Source organism: Muscardinus avellanarius, assembly GCF_963383645.1.
Source record: "Muscardinus avellanarius genome assembly, chromosome: 3".
NCBI classification, from domain to species: Eukaryota; Metazoa; Chordata; class Mammalia; order Rodentia; family Gliridae; genus Muscardinus; species Muscardinus avellanarius.
Window position 1 is genome coordinate 18,753,069 of NC_137788.1, and position 27,483 is coordinate 18,780,551.

The 27,483-nt window shown below is 46.3% G+C and overlaps 1 protein-coding gene across 1 annotated transcript in view; it reads left to right on the top strand.

Moving 5' to 3' along the window:
- Positions 1-18,703, top strand: part of ELOA (elongin A) — a gene marked incomplete at its 3' end in the record, with an annotated part of 30,162 nt that extends 11,459 nt beyond the window's left edge. Inside the window, exons 3-11 of the mRNA XM_080692088.1 lie at positions 3,449-3,555; positions 5,594-6,788; positions 7,308-7,422; positions 10,479-10,634; positions 10,733-10,830; positions 15,375-15,555; positions 15,650-15,752; positions 16,308-16,477; positions 18,642-18,703. Of these exons, the coding sequence (XP_080548214.1) occupies positions 3,449-3,555; positions 5,594-6,788; positions 7,308-7,422; positions 10,479-10,634; positions 10,733-10,830; positions 15,375-15,555; positions 15,650-15,752; positions 16,308-16,477; positions 18,642-18,703 (2,187 nt within the window). The remainder of the gene's footprint in view (positions 1-3,448; positions 3,556-5,593; positions 6,789-7,307; positions 7,423-10,478; positions 10,635-10,732; positions 10,831-15,374; positions 15,556-15,649; positions 15,753-16,307; positions 16,478-18,641) is intronic.
- Between the last annotated feature and the right edge of the window lie 8,780 nt (positions 18,704-27,483).

Consider the following 27,483-nt stretch of genomic DNA (forward strand, 5'->3'; position numbering starts at 1 on the left):
TGGGCTACACTCCCAGACCTATTTTATATTTTATTTGGAAACAGGTTCTCTTCAGCCTGCAAGGCTGACTTTTAACCTGCGTGATTCTCCTGTCTCCGCCTCCCAAGCGCAGGGATTACAAGTGTGCACCACCATGCCTGGCTCGAAATGGGGCTTTTATTAGGGTAATGGAAATATTCTGGAATTAGATAGTAGTAATGATTGCACAGTATTAGGAGTGTTCTGGAAACTACTGAATTGTTTACTTTAAAATGGTTAGAATAAGCTGGGCTTGGTGGTGCACTTTTGTAATCCCAGTACTTGGGAGGTTGAGACAGGAAGATCGCAGGTTCGTAGCCAGCCTCAGCTACTTAGTGAGCCCCCCTCCACCCCAAAACTCGGTGCAACCTGTTTCAAAATAAAGAAAAAAAAATAGAACTGGGGGTGTGGCTCAGAGGTAGCATGCTCCTGGGTTCAAACCCCAGTATTCCCCCCAATCCTTCGGAAGAAAAAGATTAAAATGACAGCTTTTATCTTATATGAATTTTCCTTTTGGTGTGCTGGGGAATAAACCCAGCGTGTTGCACATGCTAGGCAAGCACTCTACCACTGAGCTACCCCCTTAAGCTCTATTATGCGACTCTTATTTTAAAATTAAATCGAGCCGGGCATGGTGGCGCACACTTGTAATCCCCATGCTGGGGAAGCGTAGACAGGAGGATTGCACAGGTTCGAAGTCAGCTAAGAGACCCTGTTACCAAAATAAAAAAAGTATAAAAATAGGTCTGGGAGTGTAGCCCAGTGAAGAAGGGCTTCCAGGAACCCCAGTACCACGAAATAAATAAATAAAATTTAATCAAATGAAGCCAGGCGTGGTAGCACATACTTGTAATCCCAGCATTTGGGAGGCTGAGAAAGGAGGATTACTGTTGCGGACAGCCTTAGCTATTAGCTACTAAGTGAGGCCCTTTGAAACTCAATGAGACCTTGTTTCCTTTTTTTTTTTTTCTTTTGTGGGTCTGGGGATGGAACCCGGGTTATTTGACCTCCAAGCTACACCCCCTGCCCTTTATTTTTTGTTCTTTATTTTGAAACAGGGTCTTACTAAATTATGGAGTGCCTCACTAAGTAGCTGAGGCTGGCCACAAACCTCAATCCTCCTGTCTCAGCCTCCTGAATGCTGGGATTACAAGTGTGCGCCACCATGGCCAGCCTGTTTCAAAATATAAAGACTATGTGGTGGCGCATAATTGTGATCCCAGCATTTGGGAAGCTGAGACAGGTGGATCCAGGTTCTCAGCAGCCTCTGTTTTTTTTTTTTTTTTTTAATTTTTTTTTGTGGTACTGGGGGGTAGAACCCAGGGGCTTTCTACCTCTGATGTACACCCTCAGCCCTATTTTTTTAAATAATTTATTGAGAAACAGGGTCTCACTAAGTAGCTGAGACTGGCTTTGAACCTGTGTGATTCTCCTGTCTCAGCCACCCAAGTGCTGGGATTACAAGTGTGCACCACCACACCTGGCCCAGCCTCAGCTACTTAGGCCAATTATAACTCCATGAGACCTTGTTTTAAAATAAAGAATAAAAGCTGGGCATGGTGGCGCACGCTTGTAATCTCCGCGCTTGGGAGGCTGAGTTAGGAGGATCACATAGGTTCGAAGCCAGCCTCAGCTACTTAGGCTCTCAGCAATTTAGTGAGACCCTGTTTCCAAATAAAATATAAAATGGGTCTGGGAGTATAGCCCGGAGGTAGAAAGCCTCTGGGTTCCACCCCCAGTACCACTAAAAATGAAAGAAAGAAAGAAAGAAAGAAAGAAAGAAAGAAAGAAAGAAAGAAAGAAAAATAGGGCTGGGGATGTAGCTCGGAGTTAGAATACCCCTGGGTTCCATTCCAAGTACCACAAAACAAAACAAAAAATAAAGAATAAAAAAGAGGGCTGGGGTTGTAGCTCAGAGATAGAATGCCCCTGGGTTCCACCCCCAATGCCACACCTACACAGAGAGAAAGAGAAATAAATATGTAAATAAAATAAAAAGTACATTGGCAACTGGGTGTGGTGGCACACACTTTAATTCCAGTATTTGGGAGGCTGAGACAGCGGTCAGCCCCAGCTACTTAGTGAGGCCCTTTGCAATTCAGTGAGACCCTCCCTGTTTCAAAATAAAGAATTAAAAAAAAAAAAAAAAAGCTGGGCATGGTGGTGCATGCTGTAATCCCAGCACTTGGAGGCTGAGACAGGAGGATTACACAGGTTCAAAGCCAGCCTTAGCTACTTAGTGAGGCTCTCAGCAACTTAGTGAGACCCTGTTTCCAAATAAAGTATAAAATAGGTCTGAGAGTATAGCCCGGAGGTAGAAAAGCCCCCGGGTTCCACCCCCAGTACCACCAAAAAAAAAAAAAAAAAAAAAAAATAGGGCTGGGTGTGTCAGTGGAAAGTAGAATGCCCCTGGGTTCCATCCCCAGTACCAAAAAAAAAAAAATAAAATAAAATAAAAAACAGGGCTGGGGGTGCAGCTTGGAGGTAGAATGCCCCTGGGTTCTATCCCCAGTACTGAAAAAAGAAAAAAAAAAAAAAAAAGAAAAGGAAAGAAAGAAAGAAAGAAAAAATAAATACATTGGCTTTGGTATCTGTTGATCCTGGATTCAAGTCCCAGAAAGATCTGTGACTTTAGGCTATGCCTCTATAAAATAAGGCGGATTCCTGCCTCATATAATTGTAGGCTGTTTGAGATACCAAATGCAAAGCTCTTAGCTCTTTGCCTGACACCTGCCATAATCACTCTTGTTAAAGTTCTGAAAGGTGTGTGTGTGTCGGGGGGGATTGAACCAAGGGTGTTCTGTCTCTTAAGCTACAACCTCAGTCCTAATCTTATTTTTTATTTGGAAACAGGGTCTCTCTAAATTGCTTGAAACCTGTAGTCTTCTGTTTTTTTGTTGTTGTTGTTGTTTTGTTTTTGTGTGTGTGTGTGTGTGTGTGCGGGTCTGAGGATGGAACCCAGTGGCATTCGATCTCTGAGCTACACCCCCTGCCCTATTTTTTATTCTTTATTTTGAAACCGGGTCTCACTGAGTTGCAGAGGCCTCTTTAAGTAGCTGAGGCTGTCTGCGAACTGCGATCCTCCGGTCTCAGCCTCCTGAATGCTGCGATTACAAGCGTGCACCCCCCACGCCCGGCACCTGTAGTCTTCTGTTTCAGCCTTCCAAGTGCTGGGATTACAGGCATACACCACCAAGTCTGGCTCTGGAAATACTTTAATGAAATGTTCTCTGAATCTGTATGCTTTGTCACTGTGTATTGTTAGAGATTTGGGGTTAGTCAACAAAGTAATTTAGTATTAAGACTCCCAATATGGAAGTATGTTTTAGGAAGTACTGCTTGCTGAGTTTCTTAAAGCAAGAGGGGTTATTTCTGTAGAACGCGAGCTTTGTTCTCTAACCCTCTATCTGTTCTTTTGTTAAATTTATAGGAGACTGGGGTCGGGAAAACAGTAAATAGTTTTCGAAAACATGAGCAAGTTGGAGGCTTTGCCAGAGACCTGGTGGCCCAGTGGAAGAAGCTGGTGCCTGTGGAGCGGTGAGAACACTTCCAAGTCTGTTCAACTTGACGTTTTCTTTGCTATCCCTCCTCCCCGCCCCGCCGGTGGTACTGGGGATTGAGCCCAGAGGCGTTTTACCTTCAGCTGTACTCCCAACCTTATCTTATTTCTTATTTTGAAGGTTCTCTCTGGGTTGATGAGAGTCTTACTACACGCAGAAGCTGGCCTCAAACCTGTGATCTCCTCTCTAAGCCCCTCAAGTACTGGAATTATAGGCATGCACCACCATGTCTGGCTTTCTAACTCTGGTTTCTACAGGTTATATGAAAAGCCTCAGCAAATTAGCAAGACTTTCAGCAACCTAGTGGGACCCTGTTTCAGAACAAAAGAACGCAAGGGCACGCTAACTTCTGAGCTGCATTCCCAGCCTTTTTCTTTCATTCATGTATTTGTAGGTGCAGGGGTTTAATCCAGGGTCTTTGTACAGCTCCAAGCTATATCCCCAGCCCTATTTTATTTTTTCCTTGAGACAGTGTCTTGCTAAGTGTCTGAGGCTGCCTTAGAACCTATGATCCTCCTTTCTCCGCCTCCCAATTATAGGTGTATACTACCACACCTGCTTCTTTTTTTTTTTTTTTTTTTTTTTGGTACTAAAGATTAAACCCAGGGAAATTCTACCACTGAGCTATCTCTCCAGCCCTGTCTTTTAATTTTTCATTTGGAAATAAGGCCTCACTAAATTTCTGGGGCTGGCCACGAACCTGTGATGCTCCTGTCTCAGCCTCCCACATACTAGGATTACAAGTGTGCCCACCACACCTGGCTTGTTTTTTATTTTGAAACACAACACTCAGTTGAGTTTTTGGGATTTTAAATTTAGTTGAGCTTTTTTTTTCCTTTTTCTTTTTTGCAGTACTGGGGATGGAACCCAGGGGCATTTTACCTCTGAGTGACACCCCCAGCCCTCTTTCTTTTGGTGGTACTGGGGATGGAGCCCTTCTACCTCCGGGCTACACTCCCAGACCTATTTTATATTTTATTTGGAAAGAGGGTCTCTTAAGCCAGCAAGGCTGGCTTCGAACCTGCACGATCCTCCTGTCTCCGCCTCCCAAGCGCGGGGATTACAAGCGTCCGCCACCACACCTGGCGTCCCAGCCCTCTGTTTTATTCTTTATTTTGAAACAGGGTCTCACTAAGTTGCAGAGGGCCTCAGTAAGTAGCTGAGGCTGGCGGCAAACTGTGATCCTCCTGTCTCAATTTGCCAAATGCTGGGATTACAAGCATGTGACATCAAGCCCACTTTCCTTCCTTCCTTCCTTTTTTGATACTAGGGATTGAACCCAGGGGCATTCTATGCCATAACTATACCCCATCCTTATTTATTTATTTATTTATTTATTTATTTATTTATTTATTTATTTATGTTTATTTATGTGGTAAGGGGATTGAACCCAGGGACATTCTACCTCCAAGTTACACCCCTAGCCGTAATTTTTATTTTTTTATTTTTTGAAACAGCGTCTCACTAAGTTGCAGAGGCCTCAGGAAGTAGTTAAGGCTGGCTGTCAACTTGGATCCTCCTGTTTTAGCCTCCAAAGTTCTGGGATTACAAGCATATACCACCACACTGGGCTACTTTTTATTTTTTATTTTGAAACAGTGTCACTAAGTTGCTGAGGTTGGCTTTGAACCTGTACTACTCTTGACTCAGCCTCAAATACTAGGATTACAGCATGTGCCACTGTGCTTAGCTTAGTGGAGCTTTTTGTGTGTGTGGCAATGGGGATTGAACCCAGGGGCATTTTACCTCCGAGCTATACCTCTAGCTCTATTTTATTCTCAATAAGTTGCTGAGGCTGGTCTTGAACCTGTGATCCTTCTGTCTCAGCTTCCCAAGTACTGGGATTATAGGCATATGCCACCACACCCAGCTTAGTTGAGCATTTTTAAGCATAACTCTATTTACCTCTTTTCTTGTTCCTAACTCCACATCTTCATCTCTTGTGAGTTCAAGGATTATTATCTGAACAGGATTTCACTGATATTTGTATCCTCTTCATCTGCCTTTTGTTTTAGAAACAGTGAGGCTGAGGAACAGGATTATGAAAAGATTAATTCCCGAAAGCGTCCTCGGGATGCTCTTCAGCGGGAGGAGGCGATGGAAGGGGACTACCAGGAAAGCTGGAGAGCCTCCAGCAGCCAGCCCTGCAGTCCTGACAACAGGCAGAAGAAACAACGAAAGCTCTCGGAGCTTGATAGGCCTCACAGAGGGTCTCACGGTCACGAGAGGAGAGACGAGAGAAAGAGGTGTCACAGAGTTTCACCCACGTACTGCTCAGACCCCGAGTCTTCTGACTATGGCCACGTTCAGTCCCCCCTCTCTTCTGCCAGTCCTCATCAGATGTATGTGGACCACTGCCGGTCACCAGAGGAGGACCAGGAGCCTATTGCCCCACCCCAGAAGCCTGGGAAAGGCCACAGCAATACCTTTCAGGACAGGATAGGGGTCAGTCAAGAGCGCTACCTGGGTGAGCCCCAGGGGAAAGGGATTGTGAGCCAAAACAAGGAACATAGGCCTTCGCACAAGGAGAAGCGTCCTGTGGATGCCAAGGGTGATGAGAAGGCCTGTGCTTTGAGCAGGGAGAAGCCACACAGAGCCCTCTCCAAAGAGGAGAACCGAAGGCTGCTCCCAGGGGACGCTGCCAAGGAGAAGCTGCCTTCTAGTGCTGTAAAGAAAGAGAAGGAAAGAGAAGGCAGCAGCCTCAAGAAGAAGCTCGTACCTGCCTTGGAGGTGGCTTCAGACAACCACCTTAGAAAGCCAAAGCACAGGGACTCCGAGAAAGCCAGGTCAGACAAAAACAAGCAGAGTACGAACAGCTTGGATGCCGCAAGAGGGGCGGGTGACCTGCTGCCCAAGACAAAAGAGAAGGCTTCCCACAGTGTTAAAGCTCCAGAAGGGAGAGTGAAAACTTCTGATTCCGATAGAAAGGCACAGGGCTCGTTCCCTAAGGCGGACGAGACAGACCTGGATGATGAGTTTGAGCAACCCACCATGTCCTTTGAATCGTACCTCAGCTATGACCAGCCCCGGAAGAAAAAGAAGAAGATTGTGAAAACGTCAGCTACAGCACTTGGAGAAAAGGGACTTAAAAAAAGTGACTCTAAAAGTACTAGTAAAAATGTGGACTCAGTTCAGAAATTACTCAAGGTGAATGAAAAGAAGTCAGAGAAGCTGCAGGCAGCTAGAGCTGATTCAGCCAGGCCACGAAAGGTGAGCCCCCGCCCCGAGGTGGCCGCCCATTCAGGCTCTGACTCTGCAGTGTTCGGGGCCCGCCTGCCACTCTCCTTGGCTTGTTTTTGGCGGCCTGTTGAGTTTGTTTTGCAGTGGTTTCCTCTGAGCCTCGCTGCTGCCAGGGTGGATGAGTGTCCTGTTGTGATGGGACCATCTGTATTCACTGCCTGGCTTAGGTGGTGTCATGACTACCGTCCCCTCCATTCTGGATCTGCCTGTGAAGTGCACCCTGCTAATACTAAGGAATTAATTATAAGAAAGCTGTGAGCCAGGCATGGTGGCACATAACTTATAATCTCAGTACTTGTGAGGCTGAGACAGGAGGATCACAGGCTCATGGCTAGCCTCAGGAACTTAGCAAGACTGTTTCAAAATAAAAATAAAGCTGGGGGTATAGCCCAGAAGTAGAATACCCTCTGGGTTCAACCCTCAGTACCACCAAAAAAAAAAAGCTGTGCTGGTAGAAAGGGTCCTTCATTTATTGCCTCTCCTCTGCAGGTTCCCACCGATGTGCTGCCAGTGCTGCCAGACATCCCACTGCCCCCAATCCAGGCCAATTACCGTCCACTTCCTTCCCTCGAATTGATGCCCTCCTTTCAGCCAAAGCAAAAAGGTAATTTTCTACATCTTGTTAAATGGAAAAATATTTAAAAACTTATTCACAAGCCGGGTGTGGTGGCACATGCTTGTAATCCCGGCATTTGGGAGGCTAAGACAAGAGGATCACAGTTCTCAGCCAGCCTCAGCTTCTTAGGTCCTTTGCAACTCAGTGAGACTCTGCTTCAAAATAAAGAATAAAATATAGGGCTGGGGGGATAGCTCAGAGGTAGAATGCCCCTGGATCACATCCCTGGTACCACACACACACACAAACACACAAAACTTATTCATGATCTTTCAGCATAAACAGTTACTATCAGATTTTGTGATTTTTGTGTGCATTTCTTTTTTTTTTTTTTTTCCAGTACTGATGATGGGACCCAGGGATTTTCTACCTCCGAGCTATACTCCCAGACCTAGTTTTATATTTTATTTGGAAACAGGTTCTCATAAGTTGTGGAGAGCCTCACTAAGTAGCTGAGGCTGGCTTCTAATCTGCATTATCCTCATGTCTCAGCCCCCAAGTAGTAAGATACAAGTGTGCACCACCACACCTGGCTTGTGTGCATTTCTTAAGAGCATAGGCTCTGGAATTTTTTTCTCCTCCTGTGGTACCAGGGATTGAACCTAGGAACACTCTATCTCTTAACTATACCCTCAGCTCTTTTTTTTTTTTTTTTTTTTTTTTGATACAGGGTCTCGCCAAGTTGCTGAGAATCTCTGTGTTGTTGAGGCTGTCCTTGAACCTGCAATCCTCCTCTGTTAGTCTCCCAAATACCGGGATCATAGGCGTTCACCACCATACTTGGCTGGGAATGGAACCAAGGGGCATTCCACCTCTAAGCTATACCCTAGCCATATTTTTAAATTTATAGTTTGAAACAGGTTCTTGCTAGGTTGCTGAGACTCTCACTACTTGTTGAGACTGTCCTTGAGCCCACAATTCTCCTGTCTTGGCCTCCCAAGTGCTGGGATTACAAGTGTGAGCCACCATGTCCAGCTTGTCATTGGAATTTGATGGCTTGAGTTGAACCTTAACAATGTTTTTGTTTTTCTTTTCTTTTTTTTAAACTTTTTTATTTGGTACTGGAGATTGAACTCGGAGGCATTCTACCTCCAAGCTATACTCCCATTCCTATTTTATTTTTGTTTTTGAAACAGGGTCTCACTGGGCTGGGATGAGAGTCTCCTAACTTCCCGAGGCTGTCCTCAAACCTGCCGTCCTCCTTTCTTATCTTCTCAAATACTGGGATCACAGGTGTGCACCACCATGCCCGGCTCCCCAACACTGGTTTCTACAAGTTATATGACATTGGTTAATATCTTAATTTCCTTGGGTCTTATTTGCATATTGTATAAATGGGATTAATGGTGGTATTTGCTTCATAGGGTTGTTAGTAGATTAAAAAATGCTAGTGAGCTAGCTGGGCGTGGTGGTGCACGCTTGTAATCCCAGCATTTGGGAGGCTGAGAGAGGAGGATTGCTGTTTGCGGCCAGCCTCAGCTACTTTGTGAGGCCCTTTGCAACTCAGTTTCAAAATAAAGAATAAAAAATAGGGCTGGAGGTATAGCGCAGAGGTAAAATGCCCCTAGGTTTCATTCCCAGTACCTAAAAAAAAAAAGTGCTAATGAGCTGGGCATGGTAGTACATGCCTGTAATCCCAGTATTTGCTAGAGTATCAGATTCAAGGTTGGCCTGTATAGTTTAATAATACCCACAGAAATTTAGCAAGACTCTGTTTCAGAATTAAAAAATAAAAGAAAAGCCGGGCATGATGGTACACGCTTGTAATCTCAGCATTCGGGAGGCTGAGACCGGAGGACTGTGGTTCGTGGACAGCCTCAGCTACTCAGTGAGACCCTCTGCAACTTAGTGAGACCCTGTTTCAAAATAAAGAATAAAAAATAGGGCAGGGGGTATAGCTCTGAGGTCAAATGCCCCTGGGTTCCATCCCCAGACCCACAAAAAAAAAAAAAAATCTTAAAAAATAAAGGGGTGCAGTGTAGCTCAGAGGTAGAATGCCCCCGGATTCAATCCTTTGTACCAAAAAGAGTTGTAATGCCAGCAAAACTTTTGATTCCAGGTAGGTAGGTGTGTGTGTGTGTGTGTGTGTGTGTGTGTGTGTGTGTGTGTGTGTAGTTCTGGGGATGGAACTCAGGGAATTCTACCTCCAAGTTATATCCCAGCCCTATTTTATTTTCCTCCTCCTCTTATTATTATTATTTTTTATCTATTTTTATGGTACTGGGGATGGAACCAGGGGCATTCTACCTCTGAGCTACACCCCCAGCCCTATTTTTTTTTTTTTTTTTTTTGTACTGGGTTCCTGGAAACCCTTCTACCTCTGGGATATACTCCCAGACCAATTTTTATACTTTTTTTTATTTGGAAACAGGGTCTCCTAAGCCAGCACGGCTGGCTTCGAACCTGTGTGATCCTCCTGTCTCCGCCTCCCAAGTGCAGGGATTACAAGCATGCGCCACCACGCCTGGCTCCTATTTTTTTATTCTTTATTTTGAAACAGAGTCTCAGTGAGTTGCAGAGGGCCTCACTCAGTAGCTGAGGCTGTCCATGAACCTGGATCCTCCTGTCTCAGCCTCCTGAATGCTGGCATTACAAGCATGCGCCACCACGCCTGGTGCTTTCTACTTCGTCTTCTTCGTCTTCATCTTCTTTGTCATCGTCTTTATCTTCTTTGTCTTCTCCTCCTCCTCATACTGTGGATGGAACTCAGGGGCATTCTGCCTCCAAGTTACACCCCAGCCCTATTCTTTATTTTTATTTTGAAACATGGTCTCACTAGATTGATGAGAGTCTCACTACTTGCTGAGGCTGGTCTTGGACCTATGATCCTCCTGTCTCAGCCTCCCAAGTACTGTGATTACAGGTGTGCACCACCACACCTGGCTTACATTTGCTTCTTTTTGCAGTCTCTGCAAGGATCCACAGGACTGGCGGTGAAGTGGGGAGGGCTAAGAGAAGAGGAAAGCTGAGGACAGGTGGAAGAGTTTTCATTGCATGGTTTAGGGCCTTTTGTGATTTTCTCTTTGGTTTTTCTTGCCCTCTAGCATTCTCTTCACTCCAGGAAGAAGAAGAAGCTGGATTTACTGGACGCAGAATGAATTCTAAGATGCAGGTGTACTCTGGTTCCAAATGTGCCTATCTCCCTAAAATGATGACTTTGTACCAGCAGTGCATTCGAGTACTTAAAAACAACATAGATTGTGAGTCATATGCTTTCTCAAGCACATCATCACACTGGGACCATATCTCTGGGTGGTTTGGCCACTACTCAGCCATCTCACCTTTGATTTCTCCACAGCAATCTTTGAAGTGGGAGGAGTCCCCTATTCTGTTCTTGAACCTGTTTTGGAGAGATGTACACCTGATCAACTGTATCGCATAGAAGAATACAATCACGTAAGTAGCCTGTGTGAGTGGGAAGAGGGCAGGGTGTGTGGGGTACTGATGATTGACCAGGGCACTCAGTGGAAGAGGGCAGGGTGTGTGGGTACTGATGATTGACCAGGGCACTCAGTGGAAGAGGGCAGGGTGTGTGGGTACTGATGATTGACCAGGGCACTCAGTGGAAGAGGGCAGGGTGTGTGGGTACTGATGATTGACCAGGGCACTCAGTGGAAGAGGGCAGGGTGTGTGGGTACTGATGATTGACCAGGGCACTCGACTTGCATTTTGGTTTAAAATACTGGGTCTTGCTAGGTTGCTGAGGGGCTCCCTATAGAGCCAGCCACCTGCAGTCCTCCTGTCCCGGCCTCCCAAGCACTGGGGTTACAAGTGTGGACCACCGTGCACGGTTTCCGGAACTGGCTTTGTCTGCCTCTGCTGTGGCTGAAGATAGGCCAGTGGCTAGGTCACTATTCTGGGTGTGTGGTTTGCCTCTAGCACTCTTTTTTATCTTTTTGGTGGTACTGGGTGTGGAATCCAGGGGCTTTTCTATCTCTGGGATATACTCCCAGACCTATTTTATATTTTTTATTTGGAAACAGGGTCTCTTAAGCCAGTGAGGCTAGCTTCAAACCTGTGTGATCATCCTGTCTCCGCCTCCCAAGCGCGGGGATTACAAGCGTGCACCACCACGCCCGTCTGGCATTCTATTTTTGAGTCATTCCCAGCCCTTTTTTATTTTTTGTTTCACTGTGTTGTTGAGAGTCTCACCTGTGTTGCTGTCATCCTGTCTCCACCTCCCAAGCGCCACTATTTATTTATTTATTTATTTATTTATTTATTTATTTATTTATTTATTTTGCAATACTGGGGGTGGAACCTGGAGCATTCTATCTCTGAGCTATACCCCCTATTTTGTATTCTTTATTTTAGCATTTTTTTTTTTTAAGAGGGTTTTTTGTTTTTGTCTTTTTGGAACTGGGGATGGAACCTAGAGCTCCACCCTGCGAAGCAGGTACTTTGTCACTGAGCTCCGTCCGGCCTATTCTTTATTTTGAAACAGGGTCTCACTGAGTTGCAAAGGGCCTCCTCACTAGGTAGTAGCTGAGGCTGTCTGCGAACTACTATCCTGTCTCAGCCTCCCAAATGCTGGGATTACAAGCCTGCGCCACCATGCTTAGCCTATTTTTTATTTTGAAACAGGCCCTCAATAAAGTTGTTGAGGTTGGACTTGAACCTGTGATCCTCCTATTTTAGCTTCCCAGGTGCAAATGTGCACTACCATGTCTAGCTTTGCCTTTTGGCCTTTAAAACAAGCATATTGCCGGGCATGGTGGTGCACACTTGTAATCCCAGCGCTTGGGAGGCTGAGACAGGAGGATCGCGTAGGTTCGAAGCCAGCCTCAGCCACTTGGTGAGGCTCTCAGCAACTTAGTGAGACCCTGTTTCCAAATAAAATATAAAATAGTTCTGGGAGTATAGCCCGGAGGTAGAAAGCCCCTGAGTTCCACCCCCAGTACCACCCAAAAAAAAAAAAAAAAAAAAAGCATATTAGCAGCCGGGTGTGGTGGTGCTTGTAATCCCAGCTCTGGGGATGCTGAGACAGGAAGATCACACAGGTTCGAAGCCAGCCTCAGCTACTTAGTGAGGCTCTCAGCAACTTAGTGAAACCCTGTTTCCAAATAAAATATATATATATATAAATAGATCTGGGAGTGTAGCCTGGAGGTAGAAAAGCCCCTGGGTTTCACCCCTAGTACCACAAAATAAATACATAAAATAAAACAAGCTTAATAGCTGGGCCTGGTGACACACACTTGTAATCCCAGCATTTGGGAGGCTGAGACAGGAGGTTCGTGGACAGCCTCAGCTACTTAGGCCCTTTGCAAGTCAGTGAGACCCTGTTTAAAAATAAAGGATAAAAGCTGGGCATGGTGGTGCATGCTTGTAATCCCCGCACTTGGGAGGATGAACAGGAGGATCACGCAGGTTCGAAGCCAGCATCAGCTGGCTTAAGAGACCCTATTTCCAAATAAAAAATGTAAAATAGATCTGGAAGTGTAGCCCGGAGGTAGAAGGCCCCTGGGTTCCATCCCCAGTACCACCAAAAATTAAAAAAAAAAAAGAAAAATAAAATAGAGCCGGGCATGGTGGCACACACTTGTAATCCCAGCACTTGGGAAGCTGAGACAGGAGGATCGCAGGTTCGAAGCCAGCCTCAGCAGCTTAGTGAGCAACTTAGTGAGACCCTGTTTCCAAATAAAGTATAAAATAGGTCTGGAGGTGTAGCATGGAGGTAGAAAGCCCTTGGGCTCCATCCCCAGCACCACAATAAATAAATAAATAAATAAAATAAAAAATAAAAAAATAGGGAGGTTAAGCGGAGCATGGTGGCACACGCTTATAATCTTAGCATTTGGGAGGCTGAGACTAGAAGATTGGGGTTCACACCCAGCCTCAGCTACTTAGTGAGGCCTTCCGCGACTTAGTGAAACCCTGTTTCAAAATAAAGAATAAAAATAGGGCAGGGGTATAGCTCAGAGGTCGAATGTCCCTGGGTTCCATCCCCAGACCTGCAAAAAAAAAAAAAAAAAATAGGCTGAGACAGAAGGATCGTGGTTCGAGGACAGCCTCAGCTACTTAGGCCCTTTGCAAGTCAGCGAGACCCTGTTTCAAAATAAAGAATAAAAAATAGGGCAGAGCATAGAGCTTGGAGGTAGAATGCCTCTGGTTTCCTTCGAGGTAGAATGCTCCTGGGATCCATTCCCACTACTGCAAAAAAAAAACAAAAAACCAAGCATTTATGTAGTACCTGTTCCTGGCCTCTTAAATGGTGGCATTTATTTTTTTATTTTTTATTTTTTTGCGGGTCGGGGTGGAACCCAGGGGCATTCGACTTCCGAGCTACACCCCCTGCCCTATTTTTTATTTTGAAACCGGGTCTCACTGAGTTGCAGAGGGCCTCACTAAGTAGCTGAGGCTGTCTGCGAACCGTGATCCTCCTGTTTCAGCCTCCCGGATGCTGGGATTACAAGCGTGCGCCACCGCGCCCGGCTTTAAATGGGTGGCATTTAAAGGGAGCAAGATATATCCGGTGCCTCCCTGGAGTTTTGCCTAGTCAGGCAGGATTCTGGCCAGAGCACCTGTAACCCAGGGAGGAAATGTGCTTGGTGTTGACAGGTGTCTGGTTATTATGCAAGAGCACAGGTTGGCTGAGTGCCTCCTAGAGACGTCCAGATCATCCCAAATCCTCCTGTAATGCAGATCCAGTCCTCTCATCTGATTGCATGAGCCAGGTCTCTCCTGAGATCAATAGCACGATGTCCTTAGGTGGCCCTCTTGCCATGTTCAGTATAGTGCCGGGAGACAGCTGATTCATCTCCACCCCAGTTCTCCCCTCTGCAGATTTCCTAAAGAAAACACCGATCTTAATTTCTGTGCTATCTTCTCTTACCCAAAGGCCACTAACGTAGTACTTCACACTAGAAGTGTTTTTCTGTTTTGTTTTGTTTTGTGTGGGGATTCAAGGGATTGAGCCCAAGGTGTTTACCTACAAGCTATACCCCTTGTCCTTTTTATTTATTTATTTATTTATTTATTTATTTATTTATTTATTTTTATTTTTATTTTTTTGCAGTATTGGGGATGGATCTCAGGGGCATTCTACCTCCAAGCTGCAACCCCAGCCCTATTTTTTATTCTTTATTTTGAAACAGGCCTCACTGAGTTGCAAAGGGCTTCGCTCAGTAGCTGAGGTTGTCCGTGAACTGTGATCCTCCCATTTCAGCCTCCTGAATGCTGCCATTACAAGCATGTGCCACTGTGCTTAGCTTCCCTAGCCCTATTTATTTATTTATTTGTTTGTTTGTTTGTTTGTTTATTTTTAGTTATTTTGCAGCACTGGAGTTGGAAACCGGGGACATCTACCTCCAAGCTACACCTCCAGTCCTCCAGTTTTATTCTTTCTTTAGAAACAGGGTCTCACTGAGTTGTGGAGCTATTCACTAAGTAGCTGAGTTTGTCTGCGAACTGCGATCCTCTGGTCTCAGCCTCCCGAATGCTGGGATTACAAGCGTGCACCACCACCACGCCCAGCTCTTTTTTTTTTTTTTTTGGTGGTGGTACTGGGGATGGAACCCTTCTACCTCTGGGCTATACTCCCAGACGTATTTTATATTTTTAATTTGGAAACAGGGTCTCTTAAGCCGGGGAGGCTGGCTTCAAACCTGCGCGGTCCTCTCTGCCTCCCAAGCGCGGGGATTACAAGTGTGCGCCACCACACCCGGCTATTTTTTTTTTTTTTTTTTAATTTGAAAGAGACTCTCACTAGGTTGTTGAGAGACTCCAACTTGTTGAGGTTATCCTCAAACCTGTGATCCTCCTGTCTCAGGGGATTACAGGTGTACAACACTATGTCTGGCTACTTTAACATGTTTTTAGACCAAAAATTATTTTTACAATTATTATTTAGACCAAAAATCATTAGGAAGCTGATTACTTAGGTGGAAAGGAGATATGTATGAGTGCTTACATATGTGATGCCTTGTTCCTGATTTCAGGTATTAATTGAAGAAACAGATCAATTATGGAAAGTTCATTGTCACCGAGACTTTAAAGAAGAAAGACCAGAAGAGTATGAGTCTTGGCGGGAAATGTACCTGCGGCTTCAAGATGCCCGAGAGCAGAGGCTGCGGCTACTAACAAAGAATATTCGATCTGCACATGCCAACAAGCCCAAAGGTAAAGGGCAGGAAGAGCCAGGTGGTTAGTATCTAAATGTCAGCAGCTTCTCTGCTCAAGGAAGCAGGTGTTAATCGCCATTATTTCTTCACAGGCCGACAAGCAAAGATGGCATTTGTCAACTCTGTGGCCAAGCCACCTCGCGATGTTCGACGGAGGCAGGAGAAGTTTGGAACAGCTGTCCCTGAGAAAATCAAGTAAGGGCTCTGCTCCTGTGTGGTCTTCACCTGCTCAGGAAAGAGCCCTGTGGGCCTGTCATCCACCCTCACGGAGCTGTGGGGCAGGTCATGACTGACCGTGCTGGTGAACACTGGCAGGCCTTGATCAGCATGCCAATGACCTCCCGAGCCTCAGTGGCTAGACTGTAGCCTGGAGAGGATTCCGCTTTCTTGCTTCTTGGCTGTGGGGGGGTGTCAAGATCGACTCAGTAGAGAAAAGGCGGGGCTTATGGGGAACATTCCCTTATGTTTCCTTTTCCCATTTAAACAAAACATACTTCTGGGATGACTGAATTTTGTTTTAGGCCATGAGCATTTTCAAAGTGCAGACTGACACCTGACAGTGAAGGTGAGCAGAGGTGGTTGCTCGCTCTGAAAGGCTGCCACAGTTCTGAGTGCTAGCAGTGCTCCAGGGCCCAGCTCCACTGCTCGAGTCACAGCCCGAGCTGTCTTACAGCAGGCCAGCTTCGGGTCATGTTGCACGGAGGCAGATTTCTCCCACTCTCGGCTAGTCAGCTTTGTTCTGTGTTGCAGGATTAAGCCAGCCCCATACACAGGAAGCAGCCATGTTCCTGCCAGCAGCAACAGCTTTAACCCCAGCCCTGAGGAGCCAGCCTATGATGGCCCCAGCACCAGCAGTGCCCACTTGGCACCGGTGGTCAGTAGCACTGTTTCCTATGACCCTAGGAAGCCAGCTGTGAAGAGTAAGTAACCTGGGTCCCTACTCGGATATTCAAAACCAATTTCTGAACCCCTTGAATGTCGTTATCACTGTATTGCATTTAGTGCAGAGGATGCCTGGCACCGCTGGCCTAAGGGTCGGCCCCTCCCTTCTCGGTGGGTGCTGAAGTAGCAGTCATAACAGTGAACGAGGTTTTGCTTTCACGTATTTCTCCATGCAGTAAAACAGGGTTCATTGTTCCTGACAGTTAAAAGTCTATCTTACCAAGGTTTTATAACTGTCATCAGAGCTTCCTTTTTTTTTTTTTTCTTTTCAGTACTGGGATGGAACCCAGGGGCATTCTACCTCTCTGAGCTACAACTCCAGCCCTATTCCTCCCCCCACCCCCGTGGTACTTGGGGTGGAACCCAGAGGCTTTCTACCTCTGAGCTATACTCCCAGACCTATTTTATATTTTGTTTGGAAACGGGGTCTTACTAAGTTGCTGAGAGCCTCACTAATTAGCTGAGGCTGGCTTTGAACCTGCCTGCGCGATCCTCCTGTCTCAGCCTCCCAAGCGCGGGGATTACAAGTGTGTGCCACCATGCCCGGCTCCAGCCGTTTTTTGTTCTTTATTCTGAAACAGAGTCTCACTGAGTCGCAAAGGGCCTCACTAAGTAGCTGAGGCTGTCCGCGAACTGTGATTCTCCTGTCTCAGCCTCCCAAGTAATTGGGATCACAAACGTGCACCACCACGCCCAAATATTTTTAATATTTTTTCTGATCTATTTTATATTTTATTTGTTTCCTTAGACAATCCTCAGTATCGTAAGGGTTGTTTAACTTAAAAGTATTACTGGCCGGGCATGGTGGCGCATGCTTGTAATCCTCATGCTTGGGAGGCGGAGATAGGAGGATCGTGCAGGTTTGAAGCCAGCCGCACTGGCTTAAGAGACCCTGTTTCCAAATTTAAAAAAAAAGTATAAAGTAGATCTGGGACTGTAGCCCGGAGGTAGAAGGGTTTCCAGGAATCCCAGTACCACCCAAAAAAAAAAAAAAATAGTATTACTGGTAGTCATTGCAGGACCCATGGATGGAGGAGTCCTGGCTATGTCAGCTGTGCCCAGGTTAAATAGTTAAGAGGTGCCAGGTGTGGTGGCACACACTTGTAATCCCAGTATTTGTGAGGCTGTGACAGGAGGATCACAGGTTCAAGGCCAACCTTGGCAACTTAGGCCCTGTTTCCAAATAAGAAATAAAATCAAGCTGGGGGGTATACTTTGGAGGTGGGAATGCCTCTGGGTTCAATCCTCAGTACCAAAAAGTAGGCCACTGGCCCCCCAGGGAGTGTTTACCTAGCTCATCTTAAACCAGTTGCTCCATGGACAGAGTGGGGGAGGGGTCCTGTTTCCTGGCCTGAAAGTTTGCGAGGCAGAGTTGAATTGTGAGTATAGCCTTGAGAGAGGGCAAGGATTGAGCTTCAGGTTTGCCACTTACTGACCCCATGGGCATGCCCACAGTCTTCCCATGTGGTGCAGGTGGTTAGAATCAAGGACATGAGGCCGGATGTGGTGGCGCGCGCTTGTAATCCCCGCACTTGGGAGGTGGAGACAGGAGGATCGCGCAGGTTCGAAGCCAGCCTTGCTGGCTAAGAGACCCTGTTTCCAAATAAAAATATAAAATAGGTCTGGGAGTGTAACCCAGAGGTAGAAGGGTTTCCAGGAACCCCAGTCCCCCCCCAAAAAAAAAAAGAATCAAGGACATGAGCCGGGTGTGGCAACACACACCTCTGATCCCAGTACTTGAGAGGCTGACACAGGAGGACCACAGGTTCAGAGCCCATGGTTCAGAGCCCACCTCAGCAACTTAGGCTCTCAGCAACCTAGTGAGACCCTGTTTCCAAATAAAAAATAAATGGGTCTGGGAGGTAGAAGGTGCCTGAGTTCCATTCCCAGTAAAATACACACACACACACACACACACACACTCACTCACTCACTCAGGGATGGGATGCTGCAAGAGAGTTTGAGCATATGTTTTCCATTGCTCTTGCTGCAACAGTAAGACATCAGCACGTGTGTTGCTGTTCTGTCCATTTGTCTGCTGGTGCACAGCCAAGAGCAGCAAGGCCTTGGCTCTGATTGTCACCCACAGCTGTGTGTCTGAGCTGCTGCCCATCTAAAACTAAGCCTCATTTCTCTTTACAGAAATTGCCCCGATGATGGCCAAGACGATTAAAGCTTTCAAGAACAGATTCTCTCGACGATAAGCAAAGGACTTGCCTTGGAGATGGAATTTGGGGGACAGAAATTCAGGGACGATGTGATCTGGGAAGTGGGACTTCCAAAGGAGCCCAGACTCTTTGTGGAATCTTTTGGCCCCTGAATCCTGCACGTGGGCGGGTGTCACCCATGCACCCACGTGCCACGGCCCCGCGCCTGCCTGAGCACACTTCAGAATTGTGAGGACGATGCGAAGCCTCAGTCTCACTGAGGATTTTAAGGTCAATTATACTTTTGTTGTTAATTAGCATCTTTGTAAACTATATGACATAGTTTTAATTAATAAATATCACCCCCAGATTGTATTTATATTATACCCCAGGGTTTTTGTTTTTCTGTCTTTACCACACTTGGCCTTTTTTTTCCAGGTCCTTTATTAGAGTTAGACACCTAGTGAGGGCCATTTCCTTCCCAGGTCAGCTCCTGAGTGGGCACTGGTCCAGAGGGAGGCCTTGGGCGCCCAGAGCCCATGCGGTACATGCCACACTGAGGCCAGGAGCGAACACTGGCCTGCCTGTCATCAAGGGGGCCTTGACTGAGACGACAGTGCTCGGGCTCCGCGCCTTGAGACCCTGCTCAGTGTTGCTCTGAGTTCCTACGCAGGTGCATCTCTTTCTTACCCAGTCGATAGTATTTATTAAGGGAGGGTGTTTGTGAAACCTAGAGTCCTCTCCCCACACTCTTTGCCAGATCCTTTTTTGTTCTGTTTTGTTCTTAAGGCTCGCTAGAGGACACAGAACCTTGAGAGATCAATTTGCACAGAATCTCAGTAATTTTATAATTTCTAGTTTCTAATTCAAATTTTAAGTGGTTCCCACCCCTGCCCCTTTATCTTTCCTGCTCCAGCATCTTTGTGGGGAAAAAACACAGATGTGGCAGGACTGTGTGTGGCCCCGAATATGACTTTGAGGTTTTAAAAGCCAGCACTTTGACCTCTCGTTCCCTATGATTGCTATTAGAAGTGAGTGGTTTTTAAAGTTGAAATACTTTGTTGGAAATGGCTTTGGCTTTTGCCTTTTCTTTGAAAGGTAAAATCATGTAATAGGAATAGCACAACAGTTTGCTGAGTCTGGTAGAGAACTTTGCGGCTAAAACCCTCCGTCTTCTGGGTTCTGAGCCAGGATGTGGAGGGATGGGCCACCTGTGACAGTGTCGGGGAAGCCGTCAGGGCAGGGAGGGAGAACACAGCAGGAGGAGCTGCTTGACTGTGAGCCAGGCGGAAGAGAGGCCCTATAAATTTAAGGCGTACATCCTCCAGAGACCTGCAGAGCAGACTGAGGGGACGGAGTGCGTGACTAGTGTGATAGCTGAGTTTGGCTCTCAGTCCCTCCACCAACTCTCACAGAGCCTAGAATTGGGACCTGCTATTGTAACCCTCCCGGACACCTCAGGCTACCTGTGAAGGTGCCAGGATGGCACAGGACACGTGTGCAGCAGAAGCCTGTGTGTGCGTTGCCATGTGGGTGCCTGGTGCAATGGGACACAAGCATTGCTGTGTTTTAATTTGCTGTATTTTTGAATTGGGTAAAGCATTCTCTTTCTTCACCCTTACACCTCTATTCTATTAGCTTGATCCCCAGCTCTAATATTAGAAAGTGTCTTACCTGAAATCAAATGAATATTTGGATCGGGTGCCAGGTACCTGTTGCCTGGAATTGCTTTTTCTAGGTGTCCGCTGCTTTGAATTTGTCTTTCAGTTGTTCCTAGGTCTCTGTCATTGAACCAGTTCTTTCTATTTCCAGTTCAGTTGTCTGATGTAATTCCCCTCATCAGGGATCCTTAGGCAGGAACGGAGGAAGGACGCACGTTTGTTCATCCCAGTGTCAGTGAGTATGCTGGCACACAGAGATTTCTGATGAGCCCTGTTTGCATAGAGCTACATCTCCCTCTGTCCCCCAAGAGTGTCTGCATCAGGCACATGACGTGGTGAGAAGAGGTAGGGGAGGAGGAGACACTTGAGTTTCCCCACAGCCTCCTCACCCAGCTTAGTGAAATGCTGCAGAGCGGACACAGAATGACGTTGAACCTTTGGTCTCATTTGTAAAAACTTGTGCAATTTTTTCTGTGCTACACTACACATGAATTACCAAATTACAGATTAGCCCTGTGTGATCCTTGGCGTGACAAGAAGGGTCTAGGGCTTTCTCTTCTTTCTTGGAGGTGGGAGGGGAAGGAGCAAGGTATTGTCCTGCTCTTCATTTGTATTTTGGTCCCAAAATGTAAATACAATTTTTCTATGTTACTTTTTTGTGGTAACTACCAAGATGAATATTTTAATTAGATAAGTTATATGAAAAGGAAAATCCCATGTCTAAATTAAAAAAAAAAAGTAACCTACTGTGTCTTTCCTCCTTAATTGTGTTGGGGAACAGGAGTTGGTGATGTCTACTTACTGGGCTGAGGCAGACCCCTTTATGGAGGGGCAGGACCGTAAGAGATGTGGCGTTTCTGTTGGTAGCATAGCAGGGCTAGGAAAGGGTGGTTTCAGGGGTCGAGGACCCTGAGAGCAAAAGGAGGGGACTCAGATGTAAGACCACTGATCTATAAGCCAGTTAGGAAGTGTGGCTCAAAGAAGAAGTAAGGCCAAGGCACACAGCTCCTAAGTGGCAAAGGAGGGATTTGCAGCCCAGAGTCGCTGCCTACAGGGTTGGCGCCATTCCGGGCCTGTTTCCCTGGTGGAGAGGGCCCGGGCTGGTCTCCTCAGTCTGCCCGCAGTGTCCTGTCGAGATCACAGAGAACTTAGTGCAAGCTGGAGCATGGCACATGCCTGTGATCCAGCTACCCGGGGAGATCACAGATTTGAGGCCAGAGTCAGCAGCTTAGTGAGACCTTGCTCAAAAGGGCTGGGGATGCAGCTCAGTGGAAGGTGCTCCTGGGGAGCAGGAAGGAGAAGGGGCAGGGTTTTGTTTTGTGGTACTGGAGATGGAACCCAGGGATCTTCTATATCCAGGTTACACCCCAGCCCTATCTTATTTTTTATTTTGAAACAGTATCTTGCTAGGCTGATGAATATCTCACTACTTGCTGAGGCTGTCTTTGAATTTGTGATCCTCCTGTTTCAGCTTCCCAAGTATTCCAGGCGTGTACCACCATGCCTGGCAGAAGGGGCAGGCATTAATACAGAAAGGCCTGGCCTGGCACGGCAGTGCATGCCTGGAATCCCAATACCTGGGAGGCTGAGAGGGGTCAGCCTCAGCAGCATAGTGAAACACTCAGCAGTTTAGTGAGAGCCCGTTTCAAAATAAAAAATAAGATGGGACTGCAGGTGTAGGTGGCCCAGAGGCAAAATGCCCCTGGGTTCCATCCCTAGAACCACATATGAAAGAAAGGCCAGTTGACAGACTTAGTAAAAGCCTGCTATGCCTGCCCTTGCTGAACCGCAGGAGTTGCAGCACTTGCTCATGGAGCCAGGGGGTTGGACCGTATATCAAATCTACATTTTTCGGGAACATGGTTTGTTATCCCTCCTAAAAAGGTTATTCTTGGTATAAGGTCTGGACTTGTTTCTCCCAGTTCATTTCTGGATCTAGTTCTGTTAGAAAAGTTGCTAAATGTTGATGTTAATTTTTTTTTTTTTTTTTTTTTTTTTTTTTTTTGCTGGTCTGGGGATGGAACCCAGGGGCCTTCTACCTCCGGGCTCTACTCCCAGACCTATTTTATATTTTATTTGAAAACAGGGTCTGTTAAGCCAGCAGAGGCTGGCTTCGAACCTGCAAGATCCTCCTGTTTCAGCCTCCCAAGCTTGGGGATTAAAAGTGTGCGCTCGGTTTGAAACAGTGTCTTATTGAATTGCAAAGGGGCTCACTAAGTAGCTGAGGCTGTCTGCAAACTGCAATCCTCCTGTCTCAGCCTCCCGAATGCTGGGATTACAAGTGTGTACCACCATGCCTGGCTAATTTTTTCTTTCTTTCTTCCTTTCTTTCTCCCCCCCTCTTTATTATTTATTTATTTATTCAGGTGGTACTGGGGGTAGAACCCAGGAGCTTTTCTACCTCCAGGCTATGCTCCCAGATCTCTTTTATACTTTATTTGGAAACAGGGTCTCACTGAGTTGCTGAGAGCCTCACTCAGTAGCTGAGGCTGGCTTCGAACCTGTGCGATCCTCCTGTCTCAGCCTCCCAAGTGCTGGGATTACAAGCGTGCGCCACCACCCCCAGCTTTATTCTTTACTTTGAAACAGGGTCTCACTGAGTTGCAAAGGGCCTCACTAAGTAGCTGAAGCTGGCTGGGAACTCAGATCCTCCTGTCTCAGCCTCCCATATGCTGGGATTACAAGTGTGTGCCACCACACCCGTGCGCCACTACACCCAGCATAGTCATACATCTTAATGGAGTAAAAAATGGTAGAGCCATACATGTACACATCACTCATTTAGCCCTTCCCCATTTCCCACCCCATTCTCTCCCCCCTCTTATTTTTAGTTTTGAAATAGGATTTCACTAAATTGCTAACAGCCTTGCTGAGGCTGGCCTCGAACCTGTGGTCCCCCTGTCTTCTGCTTTTGAAGTACTGAGGTTAAAGTATGGACCATTATGCACAGCTATGTTTTATTTGTTTATTTACTTACTGCTACTGGGGATTGAATCCAGGGTCATTCTATTTCCAAGCTATACGCCCAGCCCTTTTTTTATTTTGAAATAGGGTCTCCCCAAGTTGCTAAGGGCCTTTCTAGTTGCTAAGGCTGACCTTGAACCTGCTGTCCTCATGTTTCAGCTTCCAATACTAGAATTTCAGGCATGTACCACTGTGCCCATGATGGCCCCATTTTTTTTTTTTTTCGGGTCTGGGGATGGAACATGGGCATTTGACCTCCGAGTTACACCCACTGCCCTATTGTTGTTGTTGTTGTTGTTGTTGTTGTTGTTTTTATTCTTTATTTGGAAACCAGGTCTCACTGAGTTGCAGAGGGCCTCACTAAGTAGCTGAAGCTGTTCACGAACCGTGATCCTCAGGTCTCAGCCTCCTGAATGCTGGGATTACAGGCGTGCGTCACCACACCTGGCCAGTTCTTTTGCTGTGTGTGTGTGATGCTGGGGATGGAACCCAGGGGCAATTCAAGCCACACCCTCATCCCTATTTTTTATTTTAAAACAGGTCTCACTGAGTTGCAAAGGGACTCAGTAGTAGCTGAGGCTGTCCTCAAACTGTGATCCTCCTGCCTCAGCCTCCCGAGTGCTGAGATCACAAGCGTGTGCCACCACGCCAGCCGAGGGCCAGTTCTCAATCTTAGCTCTATGCTTTAGTTTTCTCATTTTAAAAATGGGACCATCATGGCCAGGCGTGGGGCACACGCTTGTAATCCCAGCACTCAGGAGGCTGTGACCGGAGGATCACACAGGTTCGAAGCCAGCTGCGCTGGCTTAAAAGACCCTGCTTCCAAATAAAAATATAAAAATATAGGTCTGGGAGTGTAGCCCAGAGGTAGAAGGGCTTCCAGGAACCTCAGTACCACCAAAAAAAAGAACTGGCGCCAGGTCACATGATCAGCGGGCAGTAGCGCTACATGTTGGCTGACTCCAGAGCAGCTCTCATCACATTGAGCATCGCAAACACAGTTATGTGCCAGGGATGGTGGTGCAGGCCTCTAGTCCTCACACTTGGGGGTAGAATGCCCCTGGGTTCCATCCCTAGTACCACCAAAAAAAAAAAAAAAAATTAAAAAGGGGCTTCGTTGTAGCTTTGAGGTAGCATGCCCCTGGGCCAATCCCCAGTACCAAAAAACTCCACAAGTAGCTGGGCGTGGTGGTGCAGATAGGAGGAACGTGGTTCACAGGACAGCCTCAGCTACTTAGGCCTTTCACAACTCAGTGAGACCCTGTTTTAAAAATAAAAGACTAAAAAATAGGGCTGGCGGTGTAGCTCAGAGGTAGAATGCCCCTGGGTTCCATTCCCAGTACTGCAAAAAAAATAAATCAATCAGTCATTAAATAAATAAGAAATATAAGCCAGGCGTGGTGGCATATACTTGTAATCGCCGTGCTTGGGAGGCTGAGACAGGAGGATCACACAGGTTCAAAGCCAGCCTCAGCTACTTAGTGAAGCTCTTAGGAACTTAGTGAGACCTTGTTTCCAAATAAAATATTAAAAAATAGGTCTGGGAGTATAGCCCAGAGGTAGAAAGCCTCTGGGTTCTACCCCCAGTACCACCACCACCACCCCCCAAAAAAAAAAAAAAAAAAAAAAAAAATATATATATATATATATATATATATATATATAAAATAGGGCTGAGGGTATAGCTTGGAGGTAGAATAGTTTCCATTTCCAGTACCACAAAAAACAAACAAAAAACTCCACAAATACCCAGTCAACGCTTCTGAAGCAAAGCCAGCCTCAAATGTATAATAGACACTTTGGCAAAAGTCAAGTTTACCTCTCAGAAAGACTTCTTCCGTCTGCCATGTGCAGCTAATGCTAACAGGTCTAACACCATTACAGATGCCCTTACCATGGACCTGATCCTTTGAGTCTGGTTATTTGACTAAATGGAGAAATAGTTTGTCTTCAGAGGTGTCTGGACTTGTCTTTCTGCCTATTATCTCAATGCTTTTCAAAGACAAAGGAGAGTTTCAAGCATTGAAATTTTATTTTATTTATTATTATTATTTTTTGCGGGTCTGGGGATGGAACCCAGGGGCATTTGACCACCAAGTTACACCCCCCTGCCCTATTTTTTATTCTTTATTTTGAAACAGGGCCTCACTAAGTTATGGGGTGCCTCACTAAGTAGCTGAGGCTGTCCGGGGCCACCACACCACCCCAAGCATTGAAATTTTGTATCACTCTGCCTAAGTTTATTGAGTGAGAATAGACTTCGGGTTGGGACTCCAAAGTATGCATTAAAAAGAAAAAAAGCAACCCAAGAGTTATGAAGTCAGTGATTGTGCCCAGCCTCCAATTCTTGTTGAAATCCTCGGCCCCAGTGTGATGGTTTTAGGAGTTGGGGCCTCTGGAGGTGACTAGGTCATGAGGCCTGAGGCTTCACGAATGGGATTCTCCCTAATAAGAGAAAATGAAGCCCGGCATAGTGACATTCACCTGTAATCCCAGTGCTTGGGAGGCTGAGACAGGAAGACAGGTTCAAAGACAGCCACAGCAACCCAGTTTCAAAATTAAAAGCAGAGCATGGTGGTGCATGCTTGTAATCCCAGCATTCGGGAGGCTGAGACCAGAGAATCATGGTTCGTGGCCAGCCTCAGCTACTCAGGCCCTCCACAACTTAGACCCCGTTTCAAAATAAAGAATAAAAAATAGGGCAGGGATGTAGCTCGGAGGTTGAATCCACAGACCCTCAAAGGGAAAAAAAAAAAAAAAAAAAGCCAGGCATGGTGGTACACACTTGTAGTCACAGTACTTGGGAGGCTCAGAAAGGATCTTGGTTTTCAGCCAGTCTCAGCTCCTTGGTGAAGCCCTCTGCAACTTAGTGAGACTGTTTCAAAATAAAGGTTAAAAAATAGAGCTGTTGGGTGTAGCTTGGAGGTAGAACAACCCTGGGTTCCATCCTCAGTACTGCAAATAAATAAGTAAATAAATAAATAAATAAATAAATAAATAAATAAGTTAAAAGGTGCTGAGAGTAGCTTGGAGATCAAATGTTCCTAGGTTTAATCCCCAGTACAAAAAAGAAAAAAGAAAAGAAAGAACATAACCATTGGAGGAGGATGACCTGGGCTCACATCTCAGTTCTCTCACTAATCACCTGAGTGACCTCGAACAAGTTACTTAGCCTCTCTGTGCCCTGCTTTTCTCATCTACAAAATGAGGATAAGTGAGAATTGAGTGATAAGCAAAGCCTGCAGGACAGTACTTGACACATCAGTTTTGGGTGCCATATGTCGCTGGTTGTTATTACCACTCCCTCAGTGTGCCACCAAGAAGTATTCAATAGTAACGCAAACTGGTTAACAGTTCCTCTCTCCCAGCACAACTGACACCGAAGCAAAGGAAAGACAGCTACAGATTTGGCAGTCCTGGAGCTGTGAAAATGTTCACAGATGGAGCCTGGGAGTGGAAGAAAGAAAATTTGGAAGATTTCCTATCTGCACCAGCGTAGTCCTAACCTCAGCAAGAATTCCCATTTGTCCCCAGACATTCCTGCAATAGGAGTGCAAAGTGGGACAGTTAGCAGAGGCAGGAGGCATTATTCTCCATCACAGCTAAGCCACCCTGCACCCTTGGCCGCTCCTTCCACGTGCAGCCCCCTTAGCACAGGAGTGCTGAGCTGAAGCCTTGCTCTTGGCAATAGCAAAGGTACTAAAAGGCTTTCTCCATGGACCAGACACTGGACCGAACTCTGTGTGTGCAGTACTGGGGATTGAACCCAGGGGCATTTCACTTCCGAGCTACACCCCCAGGCCTACTTTATTTTTTATTTAGAAACAGGGTCTCGTTAAGTTGTGGAGGGCTTCACTAAATCCCCGAGTCTGGCCACAAACCTGTAATCCTCCCGCCTCAGCCTCCCAGGTATACCATGTGCTACCATGCCCGGCTTGTATTTTTTTTTGGTTTGTTTTTTGTTTTGTTTGGAAGGGGGCTTACTAGGGATTGAACCCAGGAGAGTTCTCCCTCTGAACTACATCCCCAGCCTTGTTTTATTTTTGTGGCCCAGAGGCTTTCTACCTCCGGGCTATACTCCCAGACCTATTTTCTATTTTATTTGGAAACAGGGTCTAAGTTGCTGAGAGCCTCACTAAGTAACTGAGGCTGGCTTCGAACCTGTGCGATCCTCCTGTCTCAGCCTCCCAAGCACTGGCTTATTTTTTTATT